General features: G+C 46.2%; 2 protein-coding genes across 2 annotated transcripts in view; one reads left to right on the forward strand and one right to left on the reverse strand.

Moving 5' to 3' along the window:
- The window catches only part of LOC112226421 (serine/threonine-protein kinase MAK), a 42,058-nt gene extending 41,242 nt beyond the window's left edge, over positions 1 to 816 (reverse strand). Inside the window, exon 1 of the mRNA XM_042308238.1 lies at positions 675 to 816. Within this exon, the coding sequence (XP_042164172.1) occupies positions 675 to 686 (12 nt within the window). The 5' untranslated portion in view covers positions 687 to 816. The remainder of the gene's footprint in view (positions 1 to 674) is intronic.
- A 7,828-nt stretch (positions 817 to 8,644) lies between these two features.
- Positions 8,645 to 26,052, forward strand: part of LOC112236241 (guanine nucleotide-binding protein G(olf) subunit alpha) — a 112,904-nt gene continuing 95,496 nt past the window's right edge. Inside the window, 1 exon segment of the mRNA XM_042308240.1 lies at positions 8,645 to 9,362. Coding sequence (XP_042164174.1) covers positions 8,876 to 9,362 — 487 coding nt within the window. The 5' untranslated portion in view covers positions 8,645 to 8,875.

Genomic DNA, 26,052 nt, shown 5'->3' on the forward strand with positions numbered 1-26,052 from the left:
ATGAAACACTTAAGGGACCTCATGGGCACCGATACATTTTTCACTTAATTTAAGGGATAAATTCGCCTTAAAAAATGTTGTGCAACTGACTTTAAGGGGAAAATTAACTGAAGATGTTTTATGGAACTGGTCCCTGAGGTTACAGGGGAAACCAGCAAAGAGGCTTTAACTGATTGGGCTAGCCTGTAGCGCTGGATACAGCCTACCAACAGTCGTTTGGTACAACCCTGGCCAGCCTGCACACAATATGTCCATTAAAAACAGACAACTTCAAAATGAATGACTTGTCTGTGTTGAATGTTGTTGAATAAACAAGTGAGTTCTTGTTCTTTCTCTGACATATATTGGCTGTCGTAGACATTTCTCTAATCCTATGTAGACCTCTACTCTCCATCCTACCAGATTAGAAAGTCCCTCAGACAGAGAGAAAGTAAAATAATTATTGGCAGGACAGTTCAACTTCATTAGTGTGGTATGGGGTAAAGGGGCATACATAATATACCTACGTAATAAGCAACAACCCGTAACTTCTACTGTTAGCTAGCTAGCGTTAGCTAGTTAACAAGATAAACAAACACATAAATAACACACATCATTACATTGGCCTACCATAAACAACACCGTTCTCATGCAACATTCAGAAACTGTGGTATTACCTTAATTAACATACCTACCAATAAAGACATTTTGTTTTTGTCCTCTTTTTAGTCCAAGAATAAAGCAAGATGAGTTTCTGTTTTGTGAAGAAAAAAAATAATGCAGCGGTGAAGACAGTACAATAACAATAACTTCCCTATTGTACAGGAGCGGCTTCCGTTGTCCTTGGCAACGGCAGAAATATTACAGGAAGGGTGAGATGACAAATCCCATTGGACAAAGAATGGCGGAACGTTTAAACGCCCCACCCCAGCAGACTTTTGACCAATCGCGTTCAGGTTGTCATGTCTCGTCACGTGGTTGCTAAGAACAGCGTCACGCAAATCCCTTCTAAAAAAAAATCAGCGTATGAGTCGAGAAAAGTGCCTATTGTCCTCGAAAGTACGTTATGTCACGGTGGGAAATATATATAATATTACAGATCGAAAGTTAATTATCTTACATCTTGGAAAATATGTGTAATGTTGTACTTTTTGTTTGACGATATTCATGTTATGTTTTTTGGAGCTGGCGCCCAATTGACTCCTATTCGCTTCTTGAAGGAGTGCTCGCCTTTTCTCAGAATCACCTAGAATGCACCGCGCGGACCATTGATCAAAGGACACAATGGGCTTCAGAGTTTCCCCATCTCCTCAAAAGTATCTCTGGCAACTGGGGACCATAGAGTACCACAGTATGAGTCATAATACCCATAACACCTAGCGGTCAAACAGGGAAAGAGTTCCATTCATTTTTCCCATAGGGAATTTTAGAAACCCTTAGAATTAGGGCTTTGTTTTGTGTAGGCTCACCCTGGTGTGACGTTTTGATAACTGTGTAAATCTCCCTAGAATAAAGGTGACTTTTATAAATATTTTTCACCTGTATATACCCCACCCCAAAATGCTAATTAGCTGCTAATGTGGCTATCAGAAAGAACTAGAAATTCCATTAGGATCTGGATGAGACTGACGAATCGACGCAACGGTAAGAATCTCTGGATTAACTATGTTAGCTAAATGTAGTAATGAATATGGCAAAATTTCTTTGAATGTAAAATTCTATGAACTGTCCTGTGCAAGTTTTAAATGTACACAATACCATTAGCAAAGGTGTCAGCTATCAAATCAAATCAAATCAAATTTTATTTGTCACATACACATGGTTAGCAGATGTTAATGCGAGTGTAGCGAAATGCTTGTGCTTCTAGTTCCGACAATGCAGTAATAACGAGCAAGTAATCTAACTAACAATTCCAAAAAAAACTACTGTCATACACAGTGTAAGGGGATAAAGAATATGTACATAAGGATATATGAATGAGTGATGGTACAGAGCAGCATAGGCAAGATACAGTAGATGATATCGAGTACAGTATATACATATGAGATAAGTATGTAAACCAAGTGGCATAGTTAAAGTGGCAAGTGATACATGTATTACATAAGGATGCAGTCGATGATATAGAGTACAGTATCAACGTATGCATATGAGATGAACAATGTAGGGTAAGTAACATTATATAAGGTAGCATTGTTTAAAGTGGCTAGTGATATATTTACATCATTTCCCATCAATTCCCATGATTAAAGTGGCTGGAGTAGAGTCAGTGTCATTGACAGTGTGTTGGCAGTAGCCACTCAATGTTAGTGGTGGCTGTTTAACAGTCTGATGGCCTTGAGATAGAAGCTGTTTTTCAGTCTCTCGGTCCCAGCTTTGATGCACCTGTACTGACCTCGCCTTCTGGATGGCAGCGGGGTGAACAGGCAGTGGCTCGGGTGGTTGATGTCCTTGATGATCTTTATGGCCTTCCTGTAGCATCGGGTGGTGTAGGTGTCCTGGAGGGCAGGTAGTTTGCCCCCGGTGATGCGTTGTGCAGACCTCACTACCCTCTGGAGAGCCTTACGGTTGAGGGCGGTGCAGTTGCCATACCAGGCGGTGATACAGCCCGCCAGGATGCTCTCGATTGTGCATCTGTAGAAGTTTGTGAGTGCTTTTGGTGACAAGCCGAATTTCTTCAGCCTCCTGAGGTTGAAGAGGCGCTGCTGCGCCTTCCTCACGATGCTCACGATGCTAGCGATGACGTACAGGTGTTTGCAGGGATATGTAGTTTTGCATGATGTCTATCTACTTTGACGCTAATTAGCCTTTTCAAGTCAGAGTAAATAGAGATGAATATATTGATAGGTCCCCTTGTCTGATTAACATGGTGATCAAAACGGGTGAGTCTACACAAAACACAGCCCTTATTTGAAGGGTTTCTAAATTTACCTATGTGAAAAATGAACCGTGGAAAAACGATTGGAACAATTTCCCTGTTTGACCGCTAGGTTTTATGGGCATTATGAAATCTCCACTGTGGGGCTCTATAGAGGGAGACTGGAGAATGCTGCCAGAATGATAAACACAATGCTTTATGGGACTTGTAGTCCAAAGACAGGGTAAAGTCATTTTTTAAAGAGAGAAAGCATCAGGAGGACAGTCCTTAGTTTGGGAAGAATATGTTACCATTGTTACCATCGTTAAAATAAATTTAAACAAGGCAAACATAAAGTAAATAAATGTTTCCCACCTTCATCTTTTTTTGTAATACATTAGTGCCATCTAGTGGTACAAAACTGCCTCTCAATTTGGGTGCGTTTCAGGTGCACAGATTCTTCACAAATTGCAGGTCTGCGTATATCACAGAAACCTTTTCTCCAACTCCAGACACTAACCCCAACCTCATTCAAGCCTTGCATGTGAGTGTTCTACTGCCTCTCTCAAGAGGCCCAGACTTTTATGGCACAGGTGATAGGCTGAAAAAGCTGAAGAACACTCTTATGGAACTGAAAAAGGACTCCAGTATCATTACTAAACCTGACAACAAAGGAGGTGCAACAGTGATACTAAACGCAGCAGACCATGAAAAGGCAATTCTGAAACAACTTAGTGATGATGCATTTTTACAAAAGACTCCCAAAGGACCCTACTAATCAATTCAAGTCTCCGATCCATGATAAATTGTCCCCAAAAAAACAATGAAGGGGAAATGACAAAAACAGAATATAAGTTTATGAAAGTTGACTGCCCAAACACCTGTCATATACGCTCTACCTAAAATGCACAAGAGCATGACACCACCTATACCAGGCAGGCCCATTGTGAGTAGGTCCGGATCTCTGACAGAGGATATATCTCTACTTTTGTAGACCATTTTGTGAAACCCTGGGTGATCTCCGTCCCCACTCTTGATTTTATTAATCTTTTGAAATCTGTGGACCATATACCTGAAAATTAGATTCTGTGTACTTTTGATGTCACCAGTCTATATACTAACATCCCCCATCAGGGCGGCCGAGAGGCCCTCATGTTCTACCTCAATGAACATCCACCTAATGCTCTTCCCAGCACCAATATGAATTGTGGACTTGGCTAAACTGGTACTAACCTCCAAATATTTTCTCTTCAGAGGAGACTTTTTCCTTCAGACCAAAAGGGACAGCGATGCGGAGCACTATGGCCGCTAATTATGCTAATCTATATCTAGGAATGAATGAAAAACACATGGTGCTGAATCCACACCTTAACCCTTTTCTCTCTCTAATCTTCTCCGAATTCTGAGATATTTGGATGACATTTCCGTGATCTATACAGGCACCCAGGAAGACCTTTTTGGAATTCCATGCTTATCTAAACTCTATAAATGAACACCTTCACGTCACCATTAACTATGACTGATCACAAATCAGTTTTCATGATGTGATGGTTTGTTAAGGACAAAACCTCCCTCTCTTACAGATCTCTATAGGAAACCTACGGACAGGAAAACCCTCCTTAGAAGAGACGGCTTTCATCCACGTCCACTTATTAAAAGTCTCCCAATAAGTCAAATCAGTCTCATCAGAAGAATATGCAGATCTGATGCTTCTTATCAGGAACAGACCACAGGCCTCAACACAAAGATTTAAGGAAAGGGGGTACAAAGACAATTGGGTAAAACATGCCCAATGATCGTTTTGAAGGTGGAACACAGTTGGAAGCCTGTGCAAAACGTGTCCCATTATGCTTTACCCAATACTCACCACAGAGGAAAGGCATTTTAGAACATTATCAGGAAGCACTGGTACATTATTGACACTGACCCACAATTGAAACCCATTTTTAAATATCCCCAACGTTTTTAAGTATTTTTTTAAAGACCCCTAAACGTGATATTGTGATATCGTGATTTAACCCACCAGAGAAATGGGAAACTTTAGTGGACAAAGTTCCGGAGGATAATTACAAATGTGGCCAACGTCCTCAATGCAGCTTCATGTACAAATGTAACTATAATTTACCCACAACCCCCCACAGGACAAAGATTTAAGATCAAAGGGCCTAATTACCTGCATGTCCACCAATGTTATTTACATGTTAAAATGTCCTAGTGGTCTGTCTTACGAAGGGAAAACCCCGTAGGAGCCTTAAGATCCGGATCAGTGAGCACCACAGCAACATAGGGACAGGTGAGACAAAACATCAGGTTGCTGCTCATTCTGTACCAGCTGGACATCCTATTAGTTCTCTGAGATACATTGGAATAGAAATGGTCAAGATGTCATGCAAAGGGAATCTTTCTGGACCCACAGGCTCAACACACTGTCTCCTCTTGGCCTTAACGAGGAGTTTGACTCAAAACCGTTTTCATAGTTTCAATATGTCCAAATTGTGTTTAAAAAAATAAAAACAAATCCTAATTGAATATTGTATGTGTATGTATATTACTGTAAATATTGATAACATTCCCTGTGTATGATCATATATGTTTGATACATTGAATTGTAATATTGTGGAACTGTGACACATTTTTTTTTAATCTCCTGTTTTAGGAAGTGATGTCACTGAGTACTGCCCCTGGATCCCTGACAAAGACCTAAGGGTGGAAGTGATGTCACTGGGTACTGCCCCTGGATCCCTGACAAAGACCTAAGGGTGGAAGTGATGTCACTGGGTACTGCCCCTGGATCCCTGACGAAGACCTAAGGGTGGAAGTGATGTCACTGGGTACTGCCCCTGGATCCCTGACAAAGACCTAAGGGTGGAAGTGATGTCACTGGGTACTGCCCCTGGATCCCTGACGAAGACCTAAGCGTGAGCAGCAGCGCTTTCCTTTCTGTTTTCCCACAGGTGATAGGCTACACACTTGACTGTAACCACCAGGCCTCTAGTTCAAGTACCACCCAGGCCCAGAAGATTTTCCCCCCAACTGCTACACTGGTGGCAGCCGTGGGATAGTCAGCATGGCGAACTATACAGTAGAAGGCTACAGGGTGACATAACAGACACACAAGACCATCAGCAACAACATGCCTTTCACAATGCCTAGGCCTATAACTATAGACAGCATCACAACTACTGGCATGCAGAAAATGGTCCACCCACACAGATAGTGTGGTGAAGAAGGACCTCAGGAGGCTGAAGAAATTTGGCTTGTCACCTAAAACCCTCACAAACATTGAGACGCACAATTGAGAGCATCACCACCTGGTATGGCAACTGCCCTGCCCACAACTGCAGGGCTCTCTAGAGGCTAGTGAGGTCTGCACAACGCATCACCAGGGGGAAAACTACCTGCCCTCCAGGACACCTACACCACCCGATGTCACAGGAAGGCCAAAGAGATAATCAAGGACAACAACCACCCGAGCCACTGCCTGTTCACCCCGCTACCATCCAGTAGACTGAAAAACAGCTTCTATCTCAAGGCCATCAGACTGTTAAACAGTCATCACTAACATAGAGAGGCTGCTGCCTACATACAGACTTGAAATCATTAGCCACTTTAAGAAATGGAACACTAGTCACTTTAATAATGCTACTTTAATGTTTACATATCTTGCATTACTCATCTCATACTGTATTCTATACCATCTATTGCATCTTAGCCTATGCCACTCTGTCATTGCTCATCCATAAAATTAAATGTATATATTCTCATCCTTTTCTTTTTTTGATGAGTTTAGTTCTGACTGTGCAGCAATATCTAACAATTCCACAACAAATACCTAATACACACAAATCTAAGTAATGTCCCTTTTTCAGGACCCTGTTTTTCAAAGATAATTTGTAAAAATCCAAATAACTTCACAGATCTTCATTGTAAAGGGTTTAAACACTGTTTCCCATGCTTGTTCAATGAATCATAAACAATTAATGAACATGCACCTGTGGAACGGTCGTTAAGACACTAACAGCTTACAGACTGTAGGCAATTAAGGTCAGTTATGAAAACTTAGGACACTAAAGAGGCCTTTCTATTGACTCTGGAAAGCACCAAAAGAAAGATGCATAAGGTCCCTGCTCATCTGCGTTAATGTGCTTCAGGCATGCTGTAAGGAGGCATGAGGACTGCAGATGTGGCCAGGGCAATAAATTGCAATGTCCGTACTGTGAGACGCCGAAGACAGCACTACAGGGAGACAGGATGGACAGCTGATCGTCCTCGCACTGGCAGACCACGTGTAGCAACACCTGCACAGGATCGGTACATTCGAACATCACACCTGCGGGACAGGTACAGGATGGCAACAACAACTGCCCGAGTTACACCAGGAACGCACAATCCCTCCATCAGTGCTCAGACTGTCCGTAATAGGCTGAGAGAGGCTGGACTGAGAGCTTGTAGGCCTGTTGTAAGGTAGGTCCTCACCATACATCACAGGCAACAACGTCACCTATGGTCACAAACCCACCATCGATGGACCAGACAGGACTGGCAAAAAGTGTTCTTCACTGACAAGTTGCGGTTTTGTCTCACCAGGGGTGATGGTTGGATTCACGTTTATCGTTGAAGGAATGAGCATTACACCGAGGCCTGTACACTGGAGCGGGATCGATTTGAAGGTGGAGGGTCCATCATGGTCTGGGGCGGTGTGTCACAGCGTCATCGGACTGAGCTTGTTGTCATTGCAGGCAATCTCAACACTGTGCGTTACAGGGAAGACATCCTCCTCCCTCATGTGGTACCCTTCCTGCAGGCTCATCCTGACATGACCCACCAGTATGACAATGCCACCAGCCATACTGCTTGTTCTGTGCGTGATTTCTTGCAAGACAGGAATGTCAGTGTTCTGCCATGGCCAGCGAAGAGCCCGGATCTCAATCCCATTGAGTACATCTGGGACCTGTTGGATCAGAGGGTGAGGGATAGGGCCATTCCCCCCAGAAATGTCTGGGACCTGTTGGATCGGAGGGTGAGGGCTAGGGCCAGTTCCCCCAGAAATGTATGGGACCTGTTGGATCGGAGGATGAGGGCTAGGGCCAGTCCCCCCAGAAATGTCTGGGACCTGTTGGATCGGAGGATGAGGGCTAGGGCCATTCCCCCCAGAAATGTCTGGGACCTGTTGGATCGGAGGATGAGGGCTAGGGCCAGTCCCCCCAGAAATGTCCAGGAACTTGCAGGTGCCTTGGTGGAAGAGTGGGGTAACATCTCACAGCAAGAACTGGCAAATCTGGTGCAGTCCAGAGGAGATGCACTGCAGTACTTAATGCAGCTGGTGGCCACACCAGATACTGACTGTTACTTTTGATTTTGATCCCCCCTTTGTTCAGGGACATATTACTCCATTTATGTTAGTCACATGTCTGTGGAACTTCATACAAATATTTACACATGTTAAGTTTGCTGAAAATAAACGCAGTTGACAATGAGAGGATGTTTCTTTTTTTGCTGAGGTTATAGAAGCGCAATCATTTCGCGATGACATCTTGCGAACCATGTGTATGTGACCAATAACATTTGATAACTACTGGGCATGCAGACACTAGTGTGGTCTTTTTACGTATGAAATTAAAATCCATGACCAGCAGTCTTTCTCGAAATGGCCTTACTGTAGTGAATATGACGTTCTGTGTCTTTCCCCTAAAAAAGCGCCCAGTAGATTTGGTGCAATTGCACAGTGGATGGCTGACTTTTTCCGACTGCTTATGCTTTTGGTTTACTTACGGTAAGGTGGACCCGCAGTGTCCAGTATGGTATCAGGTGATCCACTAACTACGGAGCGTAGGCTGACTGGTGAAAAATGCAAAATGACATATAGCAAATGTTGGAGCATAATTCATTCACCTTTTCGGATCAAATATTGAATTTAATCACATCATTGGAGCGCCAATGTAACGATCTCGTGCTAGACCTGGTACGTGAAGGTGGATTTTTTTGTATATTTCAATTTATGAAATACCACATTTGCAGAGGAAAAATATTGGCCACACCAACATGGGGCTGTGCTACAGTTTGCGTCCCCGGCTCTTCGGGGACCTGAGCGGGTCTATTTCAAACGCTACCTCGGACTCGGATCAGCCGCCAGACCCAGCTGTACCTTGCCGAGCCGGGGGAACTCGTCAAGAGGACACAGGGGGTTATGGCGAGACTTCGTCGCTCCGAGACGGTAGCAGCCAAGTACGCCATGGGGACACAGTCAAGCTCCCGCCCAGGGAGCCCCGCGGTAGAGACAACACGGGCACCGATGTAGTGCTCATACAGAACGGAGGCGGAGTAGGCAAGGGAACGGGCAAGGACCGCAGTCGACGAATACAGCTGCTGCAGAAAACAACCAGCACCCAAAAACAGAAAAACTGGGACAAACTGCTGGTGGAGGAGAAGGAGGCCGAGAGGGAGGCGAAGAAAATCAGCAAGAACATTGACAGAGCGTTAAAGGAGCTCAAACGGGAGTACAAACAGACACATCGGCTGCTATTACTGGGTAGGTTGGCACATTATTTGAAGATTATTTAACCATCTCCATTTTGTCGTGAACTGCGGCATTTCAGGTCGCTAGAGAGGTCAGTGCTGCGTGTGCTTATATCACTCCCGTTTCCCACGTTAAATGGTATCCCCGGCAGTCGTCATTTGACTGAACTGAAGATGGACGTTGAATATCATAGCCCACTTCATCCTCTACGTCTGCCCAGTTTTACCCTTGTCCTGTCTATATGTTTCACGTCGCGTTCACTTACTAGTTGGAACTAGGAAACTCTAAAATGTTAGATTTTTCTAACTGGTTGTAGTGTTATACACGTGCTGCGTTCAATCATTTGGCAAGTCGCAAATGTCTTAGTTCTGACTAGCACGTGAACGCGACATCATATTTGATTGCAGTTACAGTAACACTAATGATGATCGGGTTGTTATTGTAACGCATCTTAGTTTCATAACACACACACACACACTAGCATAAATATGAAGTGTAAAATATGGATGCCACAGTTGCTGACCAGTGGCTAAAGCCCAACACTTTAAATATAGAAGATGTACATGTTTTTAAAATGTTTTAAATGGGCTTTTATTCACATGAAGTTTAAAATGATTCCTTCCTCTAGTCTTAGCCATCTGCATCCATATACATATCATCAATAGAATGGGTCTCTCCATTCAAGTCAATAATGGCATAATGGTTGGACTGGCAGCCATTGTAAATGTACCCTGAGTTTACCAGTCAAATTGCCAGGGTAACACAAGCCTTTTCTATAGATTGTATCTCCATGTCTGCACCACCCATTGCCTTTACACAGCGTGGCCTTCTCTATGTCAATGTGTTACCCAGTGTGTCAGTGCTGTGGGAAAATTGGCTTCATCAGATCATAGAATACTGGGATTCTTTCAAAGTAAATCTAAACAGTTTGCTGACAAGTGGTTCAAATCCATATAGGGGTTTATATTGCCTCATTCAAACAATTCCATTCTTTTGGTTTCTCTCAACCATCCACCACACTATCCTACTCTTTATTCATAGGCGCATTCATCCACACTACCCTACTCTTTATACATAGTAGCCAACCATCCACACTACCCTAGTCTTTATACATAGGGGCCATCCATCCACACTACCCTAGTCTTTATACATAGGGGCCATCCATCCACACTACCCTAGTCTTTATACATAGGGGCCAACCATCCACACTACCCTAGTCTTTATACATAGGGGCCAACCATCCACACTACCCTAGTCTTTATACATAGGGGCCAACCATCCACACTACCCTAGTCTTTATACATAGGGGCCAACCATCCACACTACACTAGTCTTTATACATAGGGGCCATCCATCCACACTACCCTAGTCTTTATACACTAGGGGCCAACCATCCACACTACCCTAGTCTTTATACATAGGGGCCAACCATCCACACTACCCTAGTATTTATACATAAGGGGCCAACCATCCACACTACCCTAGTCTTTATACATAGGGGCCAACCATCCACACTACCCTAGTCTTTATACATAGGGGCCAACCATCCACACTACCCTAGTCTTTATACATAGGGGCCAACCATCCACACTACCCTAGTCTTTATACATAGGGGCCATCCATCCACACTACCCTAGTCTTTATACATAGGGGCCATCCATCCACACTACCCTAGTCTTTATACATAGGGGCCAACCATCCACACTACCCTAGTCTTTATACATAGGGGCCAACCATCCACACTACCCTAGTCTTTATACATAGGGGCCAACCATCCACACTACTCTTTATACATAGGGGCCATCCATCCACACTACCCTAGTCTTTATACATATGGGTCAACCATCCACACTACCCTAGTCTTTATACAGTGGTGCAAAAAAGTATTTCGTCAGCCACCAATTGTGCAAGTTCTCCCACGTAAAAAGATGAGAGAGGCCTGTAATTTTCATCATAGGTACACTTCAACTATGGCAGACAAAATGAGAAGAAAAAAAATCCAGAAAATCACATTGTAGGATAATTAATTTATTTGCAAATTATGGTGGAAAATAAGTATTTGGTCACCTACAAACAAGCAAGATTTCTGGCTCTCACAGACCTGTAACTTCTTCTTTAAGAGGCTCCTCTGTCCTCTACTCGGTACCTGTATTAATGACACCTGTTTGAACTTGTTATCAGTATAAAAGACACCTGTCCACAACCTCAAACAGTCACACTCCAAACTCCACTATGGCCAAGACCAAAGAGCTGTCAAAGGACACCAGAAACAAAATTGTAGACCTGCACCAGGCTGGGAAGACTGAATCTGCAATTGGTAAGCAGCTTGGTTTGAAGAAATCAACTGTGGGAGCAATTATTAGGAAATGGAAGACATACAAGACCACTGATAATCTCCCTCGATCTGGGGCTCCACGCAAGATCTCACCCCGCGGGGTCAAAATGATCACAAGAACGGTGAGCAAAAATCCCAGAACCACACAGGGGGACCTAGTGAATGACCTGCAGAGAGCTGGGAACAAAGTAACAAAGCCTACTATCAGTAACACTACGCCGCCAGGGACTCAAATCCTGCAGTGCCAGACGTGTCCCCCTGCTTAAGCCAGTACATGTCCAGGCCAAAACATCATGCTTTGGGGCTGTTTTTCTGCAAAGGGACCAGGACGACTGATCGTTGTAAAGGAAAGAATGAATGGGGCCATGTATCATGAGATTTTGAGTGAAAACCTCCTTCCATCAGCAAGGGCATTGAAGATGAAACGTGGCTGGGTCTTTCAGCATGACAATGATCCCAAACTCACCGCTCGGGCAACAAAGGAGTGGCTTCGTAAGGAGCAGTCCAAGGTCCTGGAGTGGCCTAGCCAGTCTCCAGATCTCAACCCCATAGAAAATCTTTGGAGGGAGTTGAAAGTCCGTGTTGCCCAGCAACAGCCCCAAAACATCACTGCCCTAGAGGAGATCTGCATGGAGGAATGGGCCAAAATACCAGCAACAGTGTGTGAAAACCTTGTGAAGACTTACAGAAAACATTTGACCTCAGTCATTGCCAACAAAGGGTATAAAACAAAGTATTGAGAAACTTTTGTTATTGACCAAATACTTATTTTCCACCATAATTTGCAAATAAATTCATTAAAAATTAAATACAATGTGATTTTCTGGTTTTTTTTCTTCTCATTTTGTCTGTCATAGTTGAAGTGTACCTATGATGAACTTTACAGGCCTCTCATCTTTTTAAGTGGGAGATCTTGCACAATTGGTGGCTGACTAAATACTTTTTTGCCCCACTGTACATAGGGGCCAACCATCCACACTACCCTAGTATTTATACATAGGGGCCAACCATCCACACTACCCTACTCTTTATACATAGGGGCCAACCATCCACACTACCCTAGTATTTATACATAGGGGCCAACCATCCACACTACCCTACTCTTTATACATAGGGGCCAACCATCCACACTACCCTAGTCTTTATACATAGGGGCCAACCCTCCACCCTAGTATTTATACATAGGGGCCAACCATCCACCCTAGTCTTTATACATAGGGGCCAACCATCCACCCTAGTCTTTATACATAGGGGCCAACCATCCACCCTAGTCTTTATACATAGGGGCCAACCATCCACCCTAGTCTTTATACATAGGGGCCAACCATCCACCCTAGTCTTTATACATAGGGGCCAACCATCCACCCTAGTCTTTATACATAGGGGCCAACCCTCCACCCTAGTCTTTATACATAGGGGCCAACCATCCACCCTAGTCTTTATACATAGGGGCCAACCATCCACCCTAGTCTTTATACATAGGGGCCAACCATCCACCCTAGTCTTTATACATAGGGGCCAACCATCCACCCTAGTCTTTATACATAGGGGCCTTTTATATGTCCATCCAGTATTTTACTCAGTGTCAGTGGTGTGGGAAAGATGGCTTCATCAGGACGTTATAAATCACTGGGTGTCCACCTTATTCCTCTTTCTCTCTCTCTCTCTGAAACGGCTGAACTGTTCAGATGCGGGGGTTGGACTGTAACTGTTCAGATGAGGGGGGTGGACTGTAACTGTTCAGATGAGGGGGGGTTGGACTGTAACTGCTCAGATGGGGGGTTGGACTGTAACTGTTCAGATGGGGGTGGACTGTAACTGTTCAGATGGGGGGGTGGACTGTAACTGCTCAGATGGGGGGTGGACTGTAACTGCTCAGATGATGGGGGGTGGACTGTAACTGCTCAGATGGGGGGGGGTGGACTGTAACTGCTCAGATGGGGGGTGGACTGTAACTGCTCAGATGGGGGGTTGGACTGTAACTGCTCAGATGGGGGGTTGGACTGTAACTGTTCAGATGGGGGGGGCTGTGGTTTTCATTACTAGAGGGCCAAAGTTTCCACTCAGAGAAGCCAGTGGCTTTTATCAAAGACATCAACATGAAGTCGTAGAATACAAGACTTAACTGGAGACGTCTTTTCAGTTATGATAATGACTTTTCATTTCAGATCACTAGCAGAACCCTGTTTTACTCAACACTGGTAATCTATGTGGAGAACCCTGTTTTACTCAACACTGGTAATCTGTGCAGAACCCTGTTTTACTCAACACTGGTAATCTGTGCAGAACCCTGTTTTACTCAACACTGGTAATCTGTGCAGAACCCTGTTTTACTCAACACTGGTAATCTGTGCAGAACCCTGTTTTACTCAACACTGGTAATCTATGTGGAGAACCTTGTTTTACTCAACACTGGTAATCTATGTGCAGAACCCTGTTTTACTCAACACTGGTAATCTATGTGGAGAACCCTGTTTTACTCAACACTGGTAATCTATGTGGAGAACCCTGTTTTACTCAACACTGGTAATCTGTGGAGAACCCTGTTTTACTCAACTCTGGTAATCTGTGCAGAACCCTGTTTTACTCAACTCTGGTAATCTATGTGGAGGCAAATAGGAAGGATCACAGGCTATTCATTACAGTACTAAAGCATGGGACAACACACTTAAGGGGGTTGTTAAGGGTTTATAACTAGTTGATAGACTTATTAACGAATAAGTTATTTATTGCCCAATCAATTTTAACATAGTAGTGGAGGACTATGTCTCTATGTTGATAAAAATGGCAAAACTGATCGTAGACCAGCACTCCTACTCTGAGATGCTTGATACATACGGCCCTAAACTACATTTAAGCAGAGAGCCCAGTTGAGTTCCTCTCCTTGATAGACTCCAGGTCTTCCATTAGGCCGCTGGTGTTCCGTATATACTGTAATCCGGGGTATTTGGGAATAACCACGGGATGGTTTTTCTCTACCATTTTAAACTATTTTATTTTTATCAAGAAATTATTTGTAGAATTGATACTTTTTTAAGTAAATACCTATAGTCAACTTGTGCAGTATGTTAGGAGATGAAGCAGAATCCGTTCTTCATTTCACCTCTTACATTATGAAAAGTATCATAGTTCCCCAGGACAGTGGTTCCTGTCACGTGTTTGTTTGTAAATAGCACGACGGGAGGAAGTGGGAACAGGGGAGTCCAGCTGTGTGTTGACAGGGGTCGTGTTTAAATCGAAAGTCAGTGGTATTTTGCTTCAATAGAGGGATCAGGGACGTACAACTATAGTTTTCCTCCACAGAAAACACATTAGTGCAACACATTCAACATAAAAAAGCTTCCTGTTCATCAGATAGCAGAAGTGTGACGCTATTTGGCTGGCAGCCACACAAGTAAATACAATGAAAAATCAAGGTCTTTTTTTTGCAAAATGATGTATGGCCGTCATATTTCTACTGTCTGTCATGGAAAGAATGTAGCCAGCTACATTTCCTAATGTTTTGCTTAAAGTTAATCTTGCATTTTACACCCAGAACAGTAGAGAGAAAAGCAGGCTGGCTACACCCAGAACAGTAGAGAGAAAAGCAGGCTGGCTACACCCAGAACAGTAGAGAGAAAAGCAGGCTGGCTACACCCAGAACAGTAGAGAGAAAAGCAGGCTGGCTACGCCCAGAACAGTAGAGAGAAAAGCAGGCTGGCTACACCCAGAACAGTAGAGAGAAAAGCAGGCTGGCTACACCCAGAACAGTAGAGAGAAAGCAGGCTGGCTACGCCCAGAACAGTAGAGAGAAAAGCAGGCTGGCTGGCTACGCCCAGAACAGTAGAGAGAAAAGCAGGCTGGCTACGCCCAGAACAGTAGAGAGAAAAGCAGGCTGGCTACGCCCAGAACAGTAGAGAGAAAAGCAGGCTGGCTACGCCCAGAACAGTAGAGAGAAAAGCAGGCTGGCTACACCCAGAACAGTAGAGAGAAAAGCAGGCTGGCTACACCCAGAACAGTAGAGAGAAAAGCAGGCTGGCTACACCCAGAACAGTAGAGAGAAAAGCAGGCTGGCTACGCCCAGAACAGTAGAGAGAAAAGCAGGCTGGCTACGCCCAGAACAGTAGAGAGAAAAGCAGGCTGGCTACGCCCAGAACAGTAGAGAGAAAAGCAGGCTGGCTACGCCCAGAACAGTAGAGAGAGAAAAAGCAGGCTGGCTACGCCCAGAACAGTAGAGAGAAAAGCAGGCTGGCTACGCCCAGAACAGTAGAGAGAAAAGCAGGCTGGCTACGCAGAACAGTAGAGAGAAAAGCAGGCTGGCTACGCCCAGAACAGTAGAGAGAAAAGCAGGCTGGCTACGCCCAGAACAGTAGAGAGAAAAGCAGGCAGGCCCAGAACAGCTACGCCCAGAACAGTAGAGAGAAAAGCAGGCTGGCTACGCCCAGAACAGTAGAGAGAAAAGCAGGCTGGCTACGCCCAGAACAGTAGAGAGAAAAGCAGCAGGCTGGCTACGCCCAGAACAGTAGAGAGAAAAGCAGTAGAGAGAAAAAGCAGGCTGGCTACGCCCAGAACAGTAGAGAGAAAAGCAGGCTGGCTACGCCCAGAACAGTAGAGAGAAAAGCAGGCTGGCTACGCCCAGAACAGTAGAGAGAAAAGCAGGCTGGCTACGCCCAGAACAGTAGAGAGAAAGAACAGTAGCAGGCTGGCTACGCCCAGAACAGGCTGGCTAGAGAACAGTAGAGAGAAAAGCAGGCTGGCTACGCCCAGAACAGTAGAGAGAAAAGGCAGGAACAGTAGAGAGAAAAAGCAGGCTACGCCCAGAACAGTAGAGAGAAAAGCAGGCTGGCTACGCCCAGAACAGTAGAGAGAAAAGCAGGCTGGCTACGCCCAGAACAGTAGAGAGAAAAGCAGGCTGGCTACGCCCAGAACAGTAGAGAGAAAAGCAGGCTGGCTACGCCCAGAACAGTAGAGAGAAAAGCAGGCTGGCTACGCCCAGAACAGTAGAGAGAAAAGCAGGCTGGCTACGCCCAGAACAGTAGAGAGAAAAGCAGGCTGGCTAGAGAGAAAAGCAGGCTGGCTACGCCCAGAACAGTAGAGAGAAAAGCAGGCTGGCTACGCCCAGAACAGTAGAGAGAAAAGCAGGCTGGCTACGCCCAGAACAGTAGAGAGAAAAGCAGGCTGGCTACGCCCAGAACAGTAGAGAGAAAAAGCAGGCTGGCTACGCCCAGAACAGTAGAGAGAAAAGCAGGCTGGCTACGCCCAGAACAGTAGAGAGAAAAGCAGGCTGGCTACGCCCAGAACAGTAGAGAGAAAAGCAGGCTGGCTACGCCCAGAACAGTAGAGAGAAAGAACAGCAGGCTGGCTACGCCCAGAACAGTAGAGAGAAAAGCAGGCTGGCTACGCCCAGAACAGTAGAGAGAAAAGCAGGCTGGCTACGCCCAGAACAGTAGAGAGAAAAGCAGGCTGGCTACGCCCAGAACAGTAGAGAGAAAAGCAGGCTGGCTACGCCCAGAACAGTAGAGAGAAAGGCTGGCTAGCAGGCTGGCTACACCCAGAACAGTAGAGAGAAAAGCAGGCTGGCTACACCCAGAACAGTAGAGAGAAAAGCAGGCTGGCTACACCCAGAACAGTAGAGAGAAAGGTAGCTCCACATTAGTCAGAGACGTCTGCTGATAGAACGCCAGTCAGAGAGACGGCTGCTGATAGATGGCCAGTCAGAGAGACGTCTGCTGATAGAACGCCAGTCAGAGAGACCGCTGCTGATAGAATGGTCATTCCCGGGTTGTGGGCGGAACAGCAAACATGGGCTTCTTTAACTTCTCAGGAATAGGAGGCTTGCTCTGTGGATAGGAGCACAGTCAAACAACACACTAACCCCACCCTATTCCCCATACTGTAGTACACTACTTTTGCCCCAAAGGTTGCTGGATCGAATCCCCGAGCTGACAAGGTAAAAATCTTTTGTTCTGCCCCTGAACAAGGCAGTTAAGAATTACGGAGGCCACTGTGTTCTTGGGGACCTTCAATGCCGCAGAAATGTTTTGGTACTCTTCCCCAGATCTGTCTCGACACAATCCTATCTCGGCGCTCAACGGACAACTCCTTCAACCTCATGGCTTGGTTTTTGCCCTGACATGCACTGTCAACTGTGGGACCTTATATAGACAGGTGTGTACCTTTCCAAATCATGTCCAATCAATTGAATTTACCACAGGTGGACTCCAATCAAGTTGTAGAATCATCTCAAGGATGATCAATGGATTTTTTTTTTTTTGGGGGGGTGGTGCCCCTTGTGTACTAAGCCGGGACTACCATAAGTACAGTGGTGAGAGCAGTGGGACGATATGAACATCTGGATACCACACAACCATAATTTCCATGTCATTTCAGCAAGCCATGACACACACCATCTCAGATTTCTCTACAATAGTTTCTGTAGTTAAAAACAGATAAGCTAACAATTCCTGCAACATTATTTAGTTGAAAGACAATTTGGAAGTCTGACAAATTGAGCTAATTGATTGCACCCAAATTGTCCATTTGAATTTTATAGGATTCATATAATATTAAAAAAAATATATAGCACCCAATGTCCAAACCTCCTAACAAACAAGGATTCAGATGTGAGAAATCCAAATTAATGGTCAAAAGCCACCCACGGACCCCCCAAACCCCACACCAAGCCTACCCCAACGACCAGTTTATAGTAACATCAGGAACCATCTAGTGGTCAGAACCTGGTAATATCAGGAACCATCTAGTGGTCAGAACCTGGTAATATCAGGAACCATCTAGTGGTCAGAACCTGGTAATATCTGGAACAGCACCATCTAGTGGTCAGAACCTGGTAATATCAGGAACCATCTAGTGGTCAGAACCTGGTAATATCTGGAACAGCACCATCTAGTGGTCAGAACATGGTAATATCAAGAACAGCACCATCTAGTGGTCAGAACATGGTAATATCAAGAACCGCACCATCTAGTGGTCAGAACATGGTAATATCAAGAACAGCACCATCTAGTGGTCAGAACATGGTAATATCAAGAACAGCACCATCTAGTGGTCAGGGGTGGTGGTGTGGACTGATACTGTATACTGGTTGTTGGGGTGGTGATGTGGACTGATACTGTATACTGGTTGGTGGTGTGGACTGATACTGTATACTGGTTGGTGTGGTGGACTGATACTGTATACTGGTTGGTGGGGTGGACTGATACTGTATACTGGTTGGTGGGGTGGACTGATACTGTATACTGGTTGGTGGGGTGGACTGATACGGTATACTGATTGGTGTTGTGGACTGATACTGTATACTGGTTGGTGGGGTGGACTGATACTGTATACTGGTTGGTGGGGTGGACTGATACTGTATACTGGTTGGTGGAGTGGACTGATAGTGTATACTGGTTGGTGGAGTGGACTGATAGTGTATACTGGTTGGTGGAGTGGACTGATACTGTATACTGGGTGGTGGGGTGGACTGACACTGTATACTGGTTGGTGGGGTGGTGGGGTGGACTGATACTGTATACTGGGTGGTGGGGTGGACTGATACTGTATACTGGTTGTGGGGTGGACTGATACTGGTTGGTGGGGTGAACTGATACTGGTTGGTGGGGTGGACTGATACTGTATACTGGTTGGTGGGGTGGACTGATACTGTATACTGGTTGGTGGGGTGGACTGATAGTGTATACTGGTTGGTGGGGTGGACTGATACTGTATACTGGTTGGTGGGGTGGACTGATACTGTATACTGGTTGGTGTGGTGGACTGATAGTGTATACTGGTTGGTGGGGTGGACTGATAGTGTATACTGGTTGGTGGAGTGGACTGATACTGTATACTGGGTGGTGGGGTGGACTGATACTGTATACTGGTTGGTGGGGTGGTGGGGTGGACTGATACTGTATACTGGGTGGTGGGGTGGACTGATACTGTATACTGGTTGGTGGGGTGGACTGATACTGGTTGGTGGGGTGAACTGATACTGGTTGGTGGGGTGGACTGATACTGTATACTGGTTGGTGGGGTGGACTGATACTGTATACTGGTTGGTGGGGTGGACTGATACTGTATACTGGTTGGTGGGGTGGACTGATACTGGTTGGTGGGGTGGACTGATACTGTATACTGGTTGGTGGGGTGGACTGATACTGTATACTGGTTGGTGGGGTGGACTGATAGTGTATACTGGTTGGTGGGGTGGACTGATACTGTATACTGGGTGGTGGGGTGGACTGATACTGTATACTGGTTGGTGGGGTGGTGGTGTGGACTGATACTGTATACTAGTTGTTGGGGTGGACTGATACTGTATACTGGTTGGTGGGGTGGACTGATACTGTATACTGGGTGGTGGGGTGGACTGATACTGTATACTGGTTGGTGGGGTGGACTGATACTGTATACTGGTTGGTGGGGTGGACTGATACTGTATACTGGTTGGTGGGGTGGTGGTGTGGACTGATACTGTATACTGGTTGTTAGGGTGGACTGATACTGTATACTGGTTGGTGGGGTGGACTGATACTGTATACTGGGTGGTGGGGTGGACTGATACTGTATACTGGTTGGTGGGGTGGACTGATACTGTATACTGGTTGGTGGGGTGGACTGATACTGTATACTGGTTGGTGGGGTGGTGGTGTGGACTGATACTGTATACTGGTTGTTGGGGTGGACTGATACTGTATACTGGTTGGTGGGGTGGACTGATACTGTATACTGGGTGGTGGGGTGGACTGATACTGTATACTGGGTGGTGGGGTGGTCTGATACTGTATACTGGTTGGTGGGGTGGACTGATACTGTATACTGGTTGGTGGGGTGGACTGATACTGTATACTGGGTGGTGGGGTGGACTGATACTGTATACTGGGTGGTGGGGTGGTCTGATACTGTATACTGGTTGGTGGGGTGGACTGATACTGTATACTGGTTGGTGGGGTGGACTGATACTGTATACTGATTGGTGGGGTGGACTGATACTGTATACTGGTTGGTGGGGTGGACTGATACTGTATACTGGGTGGTGGGGTGGACTGATACTGTATACTGGTTGGTGGGGTGGGCTGATACTGTATACTGGTTGGTGGGGTGGTGGTGTGGACTGATACTGTATACTGGGTGGTGGGGTGGACTGATACTGTATACTGGTTGGTGGGGTGGTGGTGTGGACTGATACTGTATACTGGGTGGTGGGGTGGACTGATACTATATACTGGGTGGTGGGGTGGACTGATACTGTATACTGGGTGGTGGTTTGGACTGATACTGTATACTGGGTGGTGGGGTGGACTGATACTGTATACTGGTTGGTGGGGTGGACTGATACTGTCTACTGGTTGGTGGGGTGGTGGTGGGGTGGAATGATACTGTATACTGGGTGGTGGTGTGGACTGATACTGTATACTGGGTGGTGTGGACTGATACTGTATACTGGGTGGTGGGGTGGACTGATACTGTATACTGGGTGGTGGGGTGGACTGATACTGTATACTGGTTGGTGGGATGGTGGGGTGGACTGATACTGTATACTGGGTGGTGGTGTGGACTGATACTGTGTACTGGGTGGTGGTGTGGACTGATACTGTATACTGGTTGGTGGGGTGGTGGGGTGGACCGATCCTGTATACTGGGTTGTGGTGTGGACTGATACTGTATACTGGGTGGTGGGGTGGGCTTGATGTGTCATTTGATGATTTTATTTGGATTCCTCACATCTTAATCATTGTTAATAGGTTTCTTCCCAATCTGATGTTGTGTACATTAGTTTATACATATTATAAGAATCCTATGAACTGAAATGGCTAATTTGGGTTCAATCAATTAGCTTAAGTACGATTTCCCTATATAGTGCACTTCTTTTGTCCAGGCCGCACCCTATTCCCTATAAAGTGCACTACTTTTGTCCAGGCCGTATCCCTATTCTTTATACAGTGCACTACTTTCACCAGAGTCCCATCGCTAAAATTTCAGACACAGCCAGCCATAGCCCTGGTCTAAAGTAGTGCACTACATAGGGAATAGGGTGCCATTGAAGCCCCAGTGTTCCTCCACAGTGAGGCCAGAGTGCTGGCTGAGCCCTTCGGACGGTTGTTAAGACGAGGGTTGGTGTGTATTCTCTCTGTTTCTTTTGAAAGTGGACACCTTCCAAACAGTGTAACATTTCAGCCAGGCCAAGGTGTGCCGGCCCGGCTAATCTGGCTCACTTTATCTGTTTGTAGTAGCGCACGGCAGCTGTTTCCTTGAGTAACGATACAGTCAGAAGGAAGTATATAAGTATCTGGTTGAAATACAATTCATCAGTCATCATTGTGTTGTTAGGTGTTCTGGAACTGTGTTACAGAATTTACATGATAGAATGTTTATGTTCTAGAATGTCTGTGTTCTAGAATGTCTAGGTTCTAGAATATAACTAGTATTCATGATCACCACCTTGATGAGTGCTTCCCTCTTATCAGTCTGGCTTCATTTCCATTCAAGCCACTTGACTTTGATAGGCCTACTTCATGTACTGTGTTCTGATTTGGTGGCAGGCCAAACTCACCATTGATTCCAGGAAAGGAAGCAGGGAATCCATTGTTAGGCCACATTATAAACTTGAGGGTTTGAGCCCTGATTGCTGATTGGCTGACATCCGTGGTATATCAGACTGTATACCACGGGTATGACAAAACATATCTTTTTACTGCTCTAATTATGTTGGTAACCAGTTTATAATGGCAATAAGGCACCTCGGGGGTTTGTGGTATATGGCCAATATACCATGGCTAAGGGCTGTGTTCAGGCACTCCACGATGCGTCATGCTTTTGAACAGTCCTTGGCTGTGGTATATACCCCACCCCCTCTGGCATTATTGCTTAATTAGACCACATTAGGAAAGGAAGCAGGGGATCCATTGTTAGACCACATTAGGAAAGGAAGTAGGGGATCTATTGGTAGACCACATTAGGAAAGGGAGTAGGGGATCTATTGGTAGACCACATTAGGAAAGGGAGTAGGGGATCTATTGGTAGACCACATTAGGAAAGGGAGTAGGGGATCCATTGGTAGACCACATTAGGAAAGGGAGTAGGGGATCCATTGGTAGACCACATTAGGAAAGGGAGTAGGGGATCCATTGGTAGACCACATTAGGAAAGGGAGTAGGGGATCCATTGGTAGACCACATTAGGAAAGGGAGCAGGGGATCCATTGGTAGACCACATTAGGAAAGGAAGCAGGGGATCCATTGGTAGACCACATTAGGAAAGGAAGCAGGGGATCCATTGGCAGACCACATTAGGAAAGGAAGCAGGGGATCCATTGTTAGACCACATTAGGAAAGGAAGCAGGGGATCCATTGGTAGACCACATTAGGAAAGGAAGCAGGGCATCCATTGGTAGGCCACATTAGGAAAGGAAGCAGGGGATCCATTGGCAGACCACATTAGGAAAGGAAGCAGGGGATCCATTGGTAGACCACATTAGGAAAGGAAGCAGGGCATCCATTGGTAGGCCACATTAGGAAAGGGAGCAGGGGATCCATTGGTAGGCCACATTAGGAAAGGAAGCAGGGGATCCATTGGTAGGCCACATTAGGAAAGGGAGCAGGGGATCCATTGGTAGGCCACATTAGGATACACAACACTACTCGAGAGAAAGACTGCTGTGTGTCTAGCGTGCTGTGTTATAGCTTGCTGCGTGTGTTACAGCGTGCTGTCCCTGTTACAGCGTGCCGTCCCCGTTACAGCGTGCCGTCCCTGTTACAGCGTGCCGTCCCTGTTACAGCGTCCCGTTACCGTCCCCCGTTACAGCGTACCGTCCCGTTACAGCGTGCCGTCCCGTTACAGCGTGCCGTCCCTGTTACAGCGTGCCGTCCCTGTTACAGCGTGCCGTCCCTGTTACAGCGTACCGTCCCTGTTACAGCGTGCCGTCCCTGTTACAGCGTGCCGTCCCTGTTACAGCGTGCCGTCCCTGTTACAGCGTGCCGTCCCTGTTACAGCGTGCCGTCCCTGTTACAGCGTGCCGTCCCTGTTACAGCGTCCGTCCCTGTTACAGCGTACCGTCCCTGTTACAGCGTACCGTCCCTGTTACAGCGTGCCGTCCCTGTTACAGCGTGCCGTCCCTGTTACAGCGTGCCGTCCCTGTTACAGCGTGCCGTCCCTGTTACAGTGTGCTGTCCCTGTTACAGCGTACCGTCCCTGTTACAGCGTACCGTCCCTGTTATAGCGTGCTGTCCCGTGCCGTTACAGCGTGCCGTCCCTGTTACAGCGTACCGTCCCTGTTACAGCGTGCCGTCCCTGTTACAGCGTACCGTCCCTGTTATAGCGTGCTGTCCCTGTTACAGCGTGCCGTCCCTGTTACAGCGTGCCGTCCCTGTTACAGCGTGCCGTCCCTGTTACAGCGTGCCGTCCCTGTTATCCCGTGCTGTCCCTGTTACAGCGTACCGTCCCTGTTATAGCGTGCTGTCCCTGTTACAGCGTGCCGTCCCTGTTACAGCATGCCGTCCCTGTTACAGCGTACCGTCCCTGTTATAGCGTGCTGTCCCTGTTACAGCGTAGCGTGCTGTCCCTGTTACAGCGTGCCGTCCCTGTTATAGCGTGCTGTCCCTGTTACAGCGTACCGTCCCTGTTATAGCGTGCTGTCCCTGTTACAGCGTACCGTCCCTGTTACAGCGTGCCGTCCCTGTTACAGCGTGCTGTCCCTGTTACAGCGTACCGTCCCTGTTACAGCGTGCCGTCCCGTTACAGCGTACCGTCCCCGTTACAGCGTACCGTCCCCGTTACAGCGTCCCGTCCCCGTTACAGCGTACCGTCCCGTTACAGCGTACCGTCCCGTTACAGCGTACCGTCCCTGTTACAGCGTACCGTCCCCGTTACAGCGTGCCGTCCCTGTTACAGCGTACCGTCCCCGTTACAGCGTACCGTCCCTGTTACAGCGTACCGTCCCTGTTACAGCGTGCCGTCCCCGTTACAGCGTACCGTGTTTATAGTGTGTCAGTAGCAGTGTTCCCAGACGCCCTTAACTGCCTGTTCACACATCGACCCCGTGGAGTAAAAGTAAGGAACCTTGAGCCTTGGCTTGTGTGAGCCGGAGCAGCTCATAGGAGCAGGAGCTTGTCTCCTGTTTCTGTAGTGAGACAGCTTGATGTACAGTACACCCCCTGGACGGGACACTAGTCTATATCCTGTTCCTGTAGTGAGACAGCTTGATGTACAGTACACCCCCTGGACAGGACACTAGTCTATATCCTGTAGTGAGACAGCTTGATCTACAGTACACCCCCTGGACAGGACACTAGTCTATATCCTGTTTCTGTAGTGAGACAGCTTGATGTACCAGTACACCGCCTGCACAGGACACTAGTCTATATCCTGTTTCTGTAGTGAGACAGCTTGATCTACAGGACACCCTCCTGGACAGGACACTAGTCTATATCCTGGTTCTGTAGTGAGACAGCTTGATGTACAGTACACCCCCTGGACAGGACACTAGTCTATATCCTGTTTCTGTAGTGAGACAGCTTGATCTACAGTACACCCCCTGGACAGGACACTAGTCTATATCCTGTTTCTGTAGTGAGACAGCTTGATCTACAGTACACCCCCTGGACAGGAAACTAGTCTATATCCTGTTTCTGTAGTGAGACAGCTTGATCTACAGTACACCCCCTGGACAGGACACTAGTCTATCGCAGGGCCTTATCCTCAATCTCCTTAATGTTGAGTGCCATTTTTACAGTCTTTGGTATGACTCAGCCGGGGATCGTTCTCCCAACCTTCCAACCTCATAGACGGACACAAACTACACCATAGTAGGCACTCCTGTAAATCGAAATGGGATTGGATAGGTTAAGGTAATATGGTAATTGCTTTACCTTGCCTTCTGATTGCTGGTTGGATTTTATTTGTCCTATTTCTTATCCAATCACTTTAGTTATAAAGAACGAGAGACAACCTGACTGGATATACAGTGGGGAGAACAAGTATTTGATACACTGCTGATTTTGCAAGTTTTCCTACTTACAAAGCATGTAGAGGTCTGAAATTTTTGTCATAGGTACACTTCAACTGTGAGAGACTGAATCTAAAACAAAAATCCAGAAAATCACATCGTATGATTTTTAAGTAATTAATTAGCATTTTATTGCATGACATAAGTATTTGATCACCTACCAACCAGTAAGAATTCCGGCTCTCACAGACCTGTTAGTTTTTCTTTAAGAAGCCCTCCTGTTCTCCACTCATTACCTGTATTAACTGCACCTGTTTGAACTTGTTACCTGTATAAAAGACACCTGTCCACAGACTCAAACAGACTCCAACCTCTCCACAATGGCCAAGACCAGAGAGCTGTGTAATGTAGGGTATGGAAACGTTATATAAAGTGGCATTGTT

This window comes from Oncorhynchus tshawytscha, linkage group LG28 (assembly GCF_018296145.1).
Source record: "Oncorhynchus tshawytscha isolate Ot180627B linkage group LG28, Otsh_v2.0, whole genome shotgun sequence".
NCBI classification, from domain to species: domain Eukaryota; kingdom Metazoa; phylum Chordata; class Actinopteri; order Salmoniformes; family Salmonidae; genus Oncorhynchus; species Oncorhynchus tshawytscha.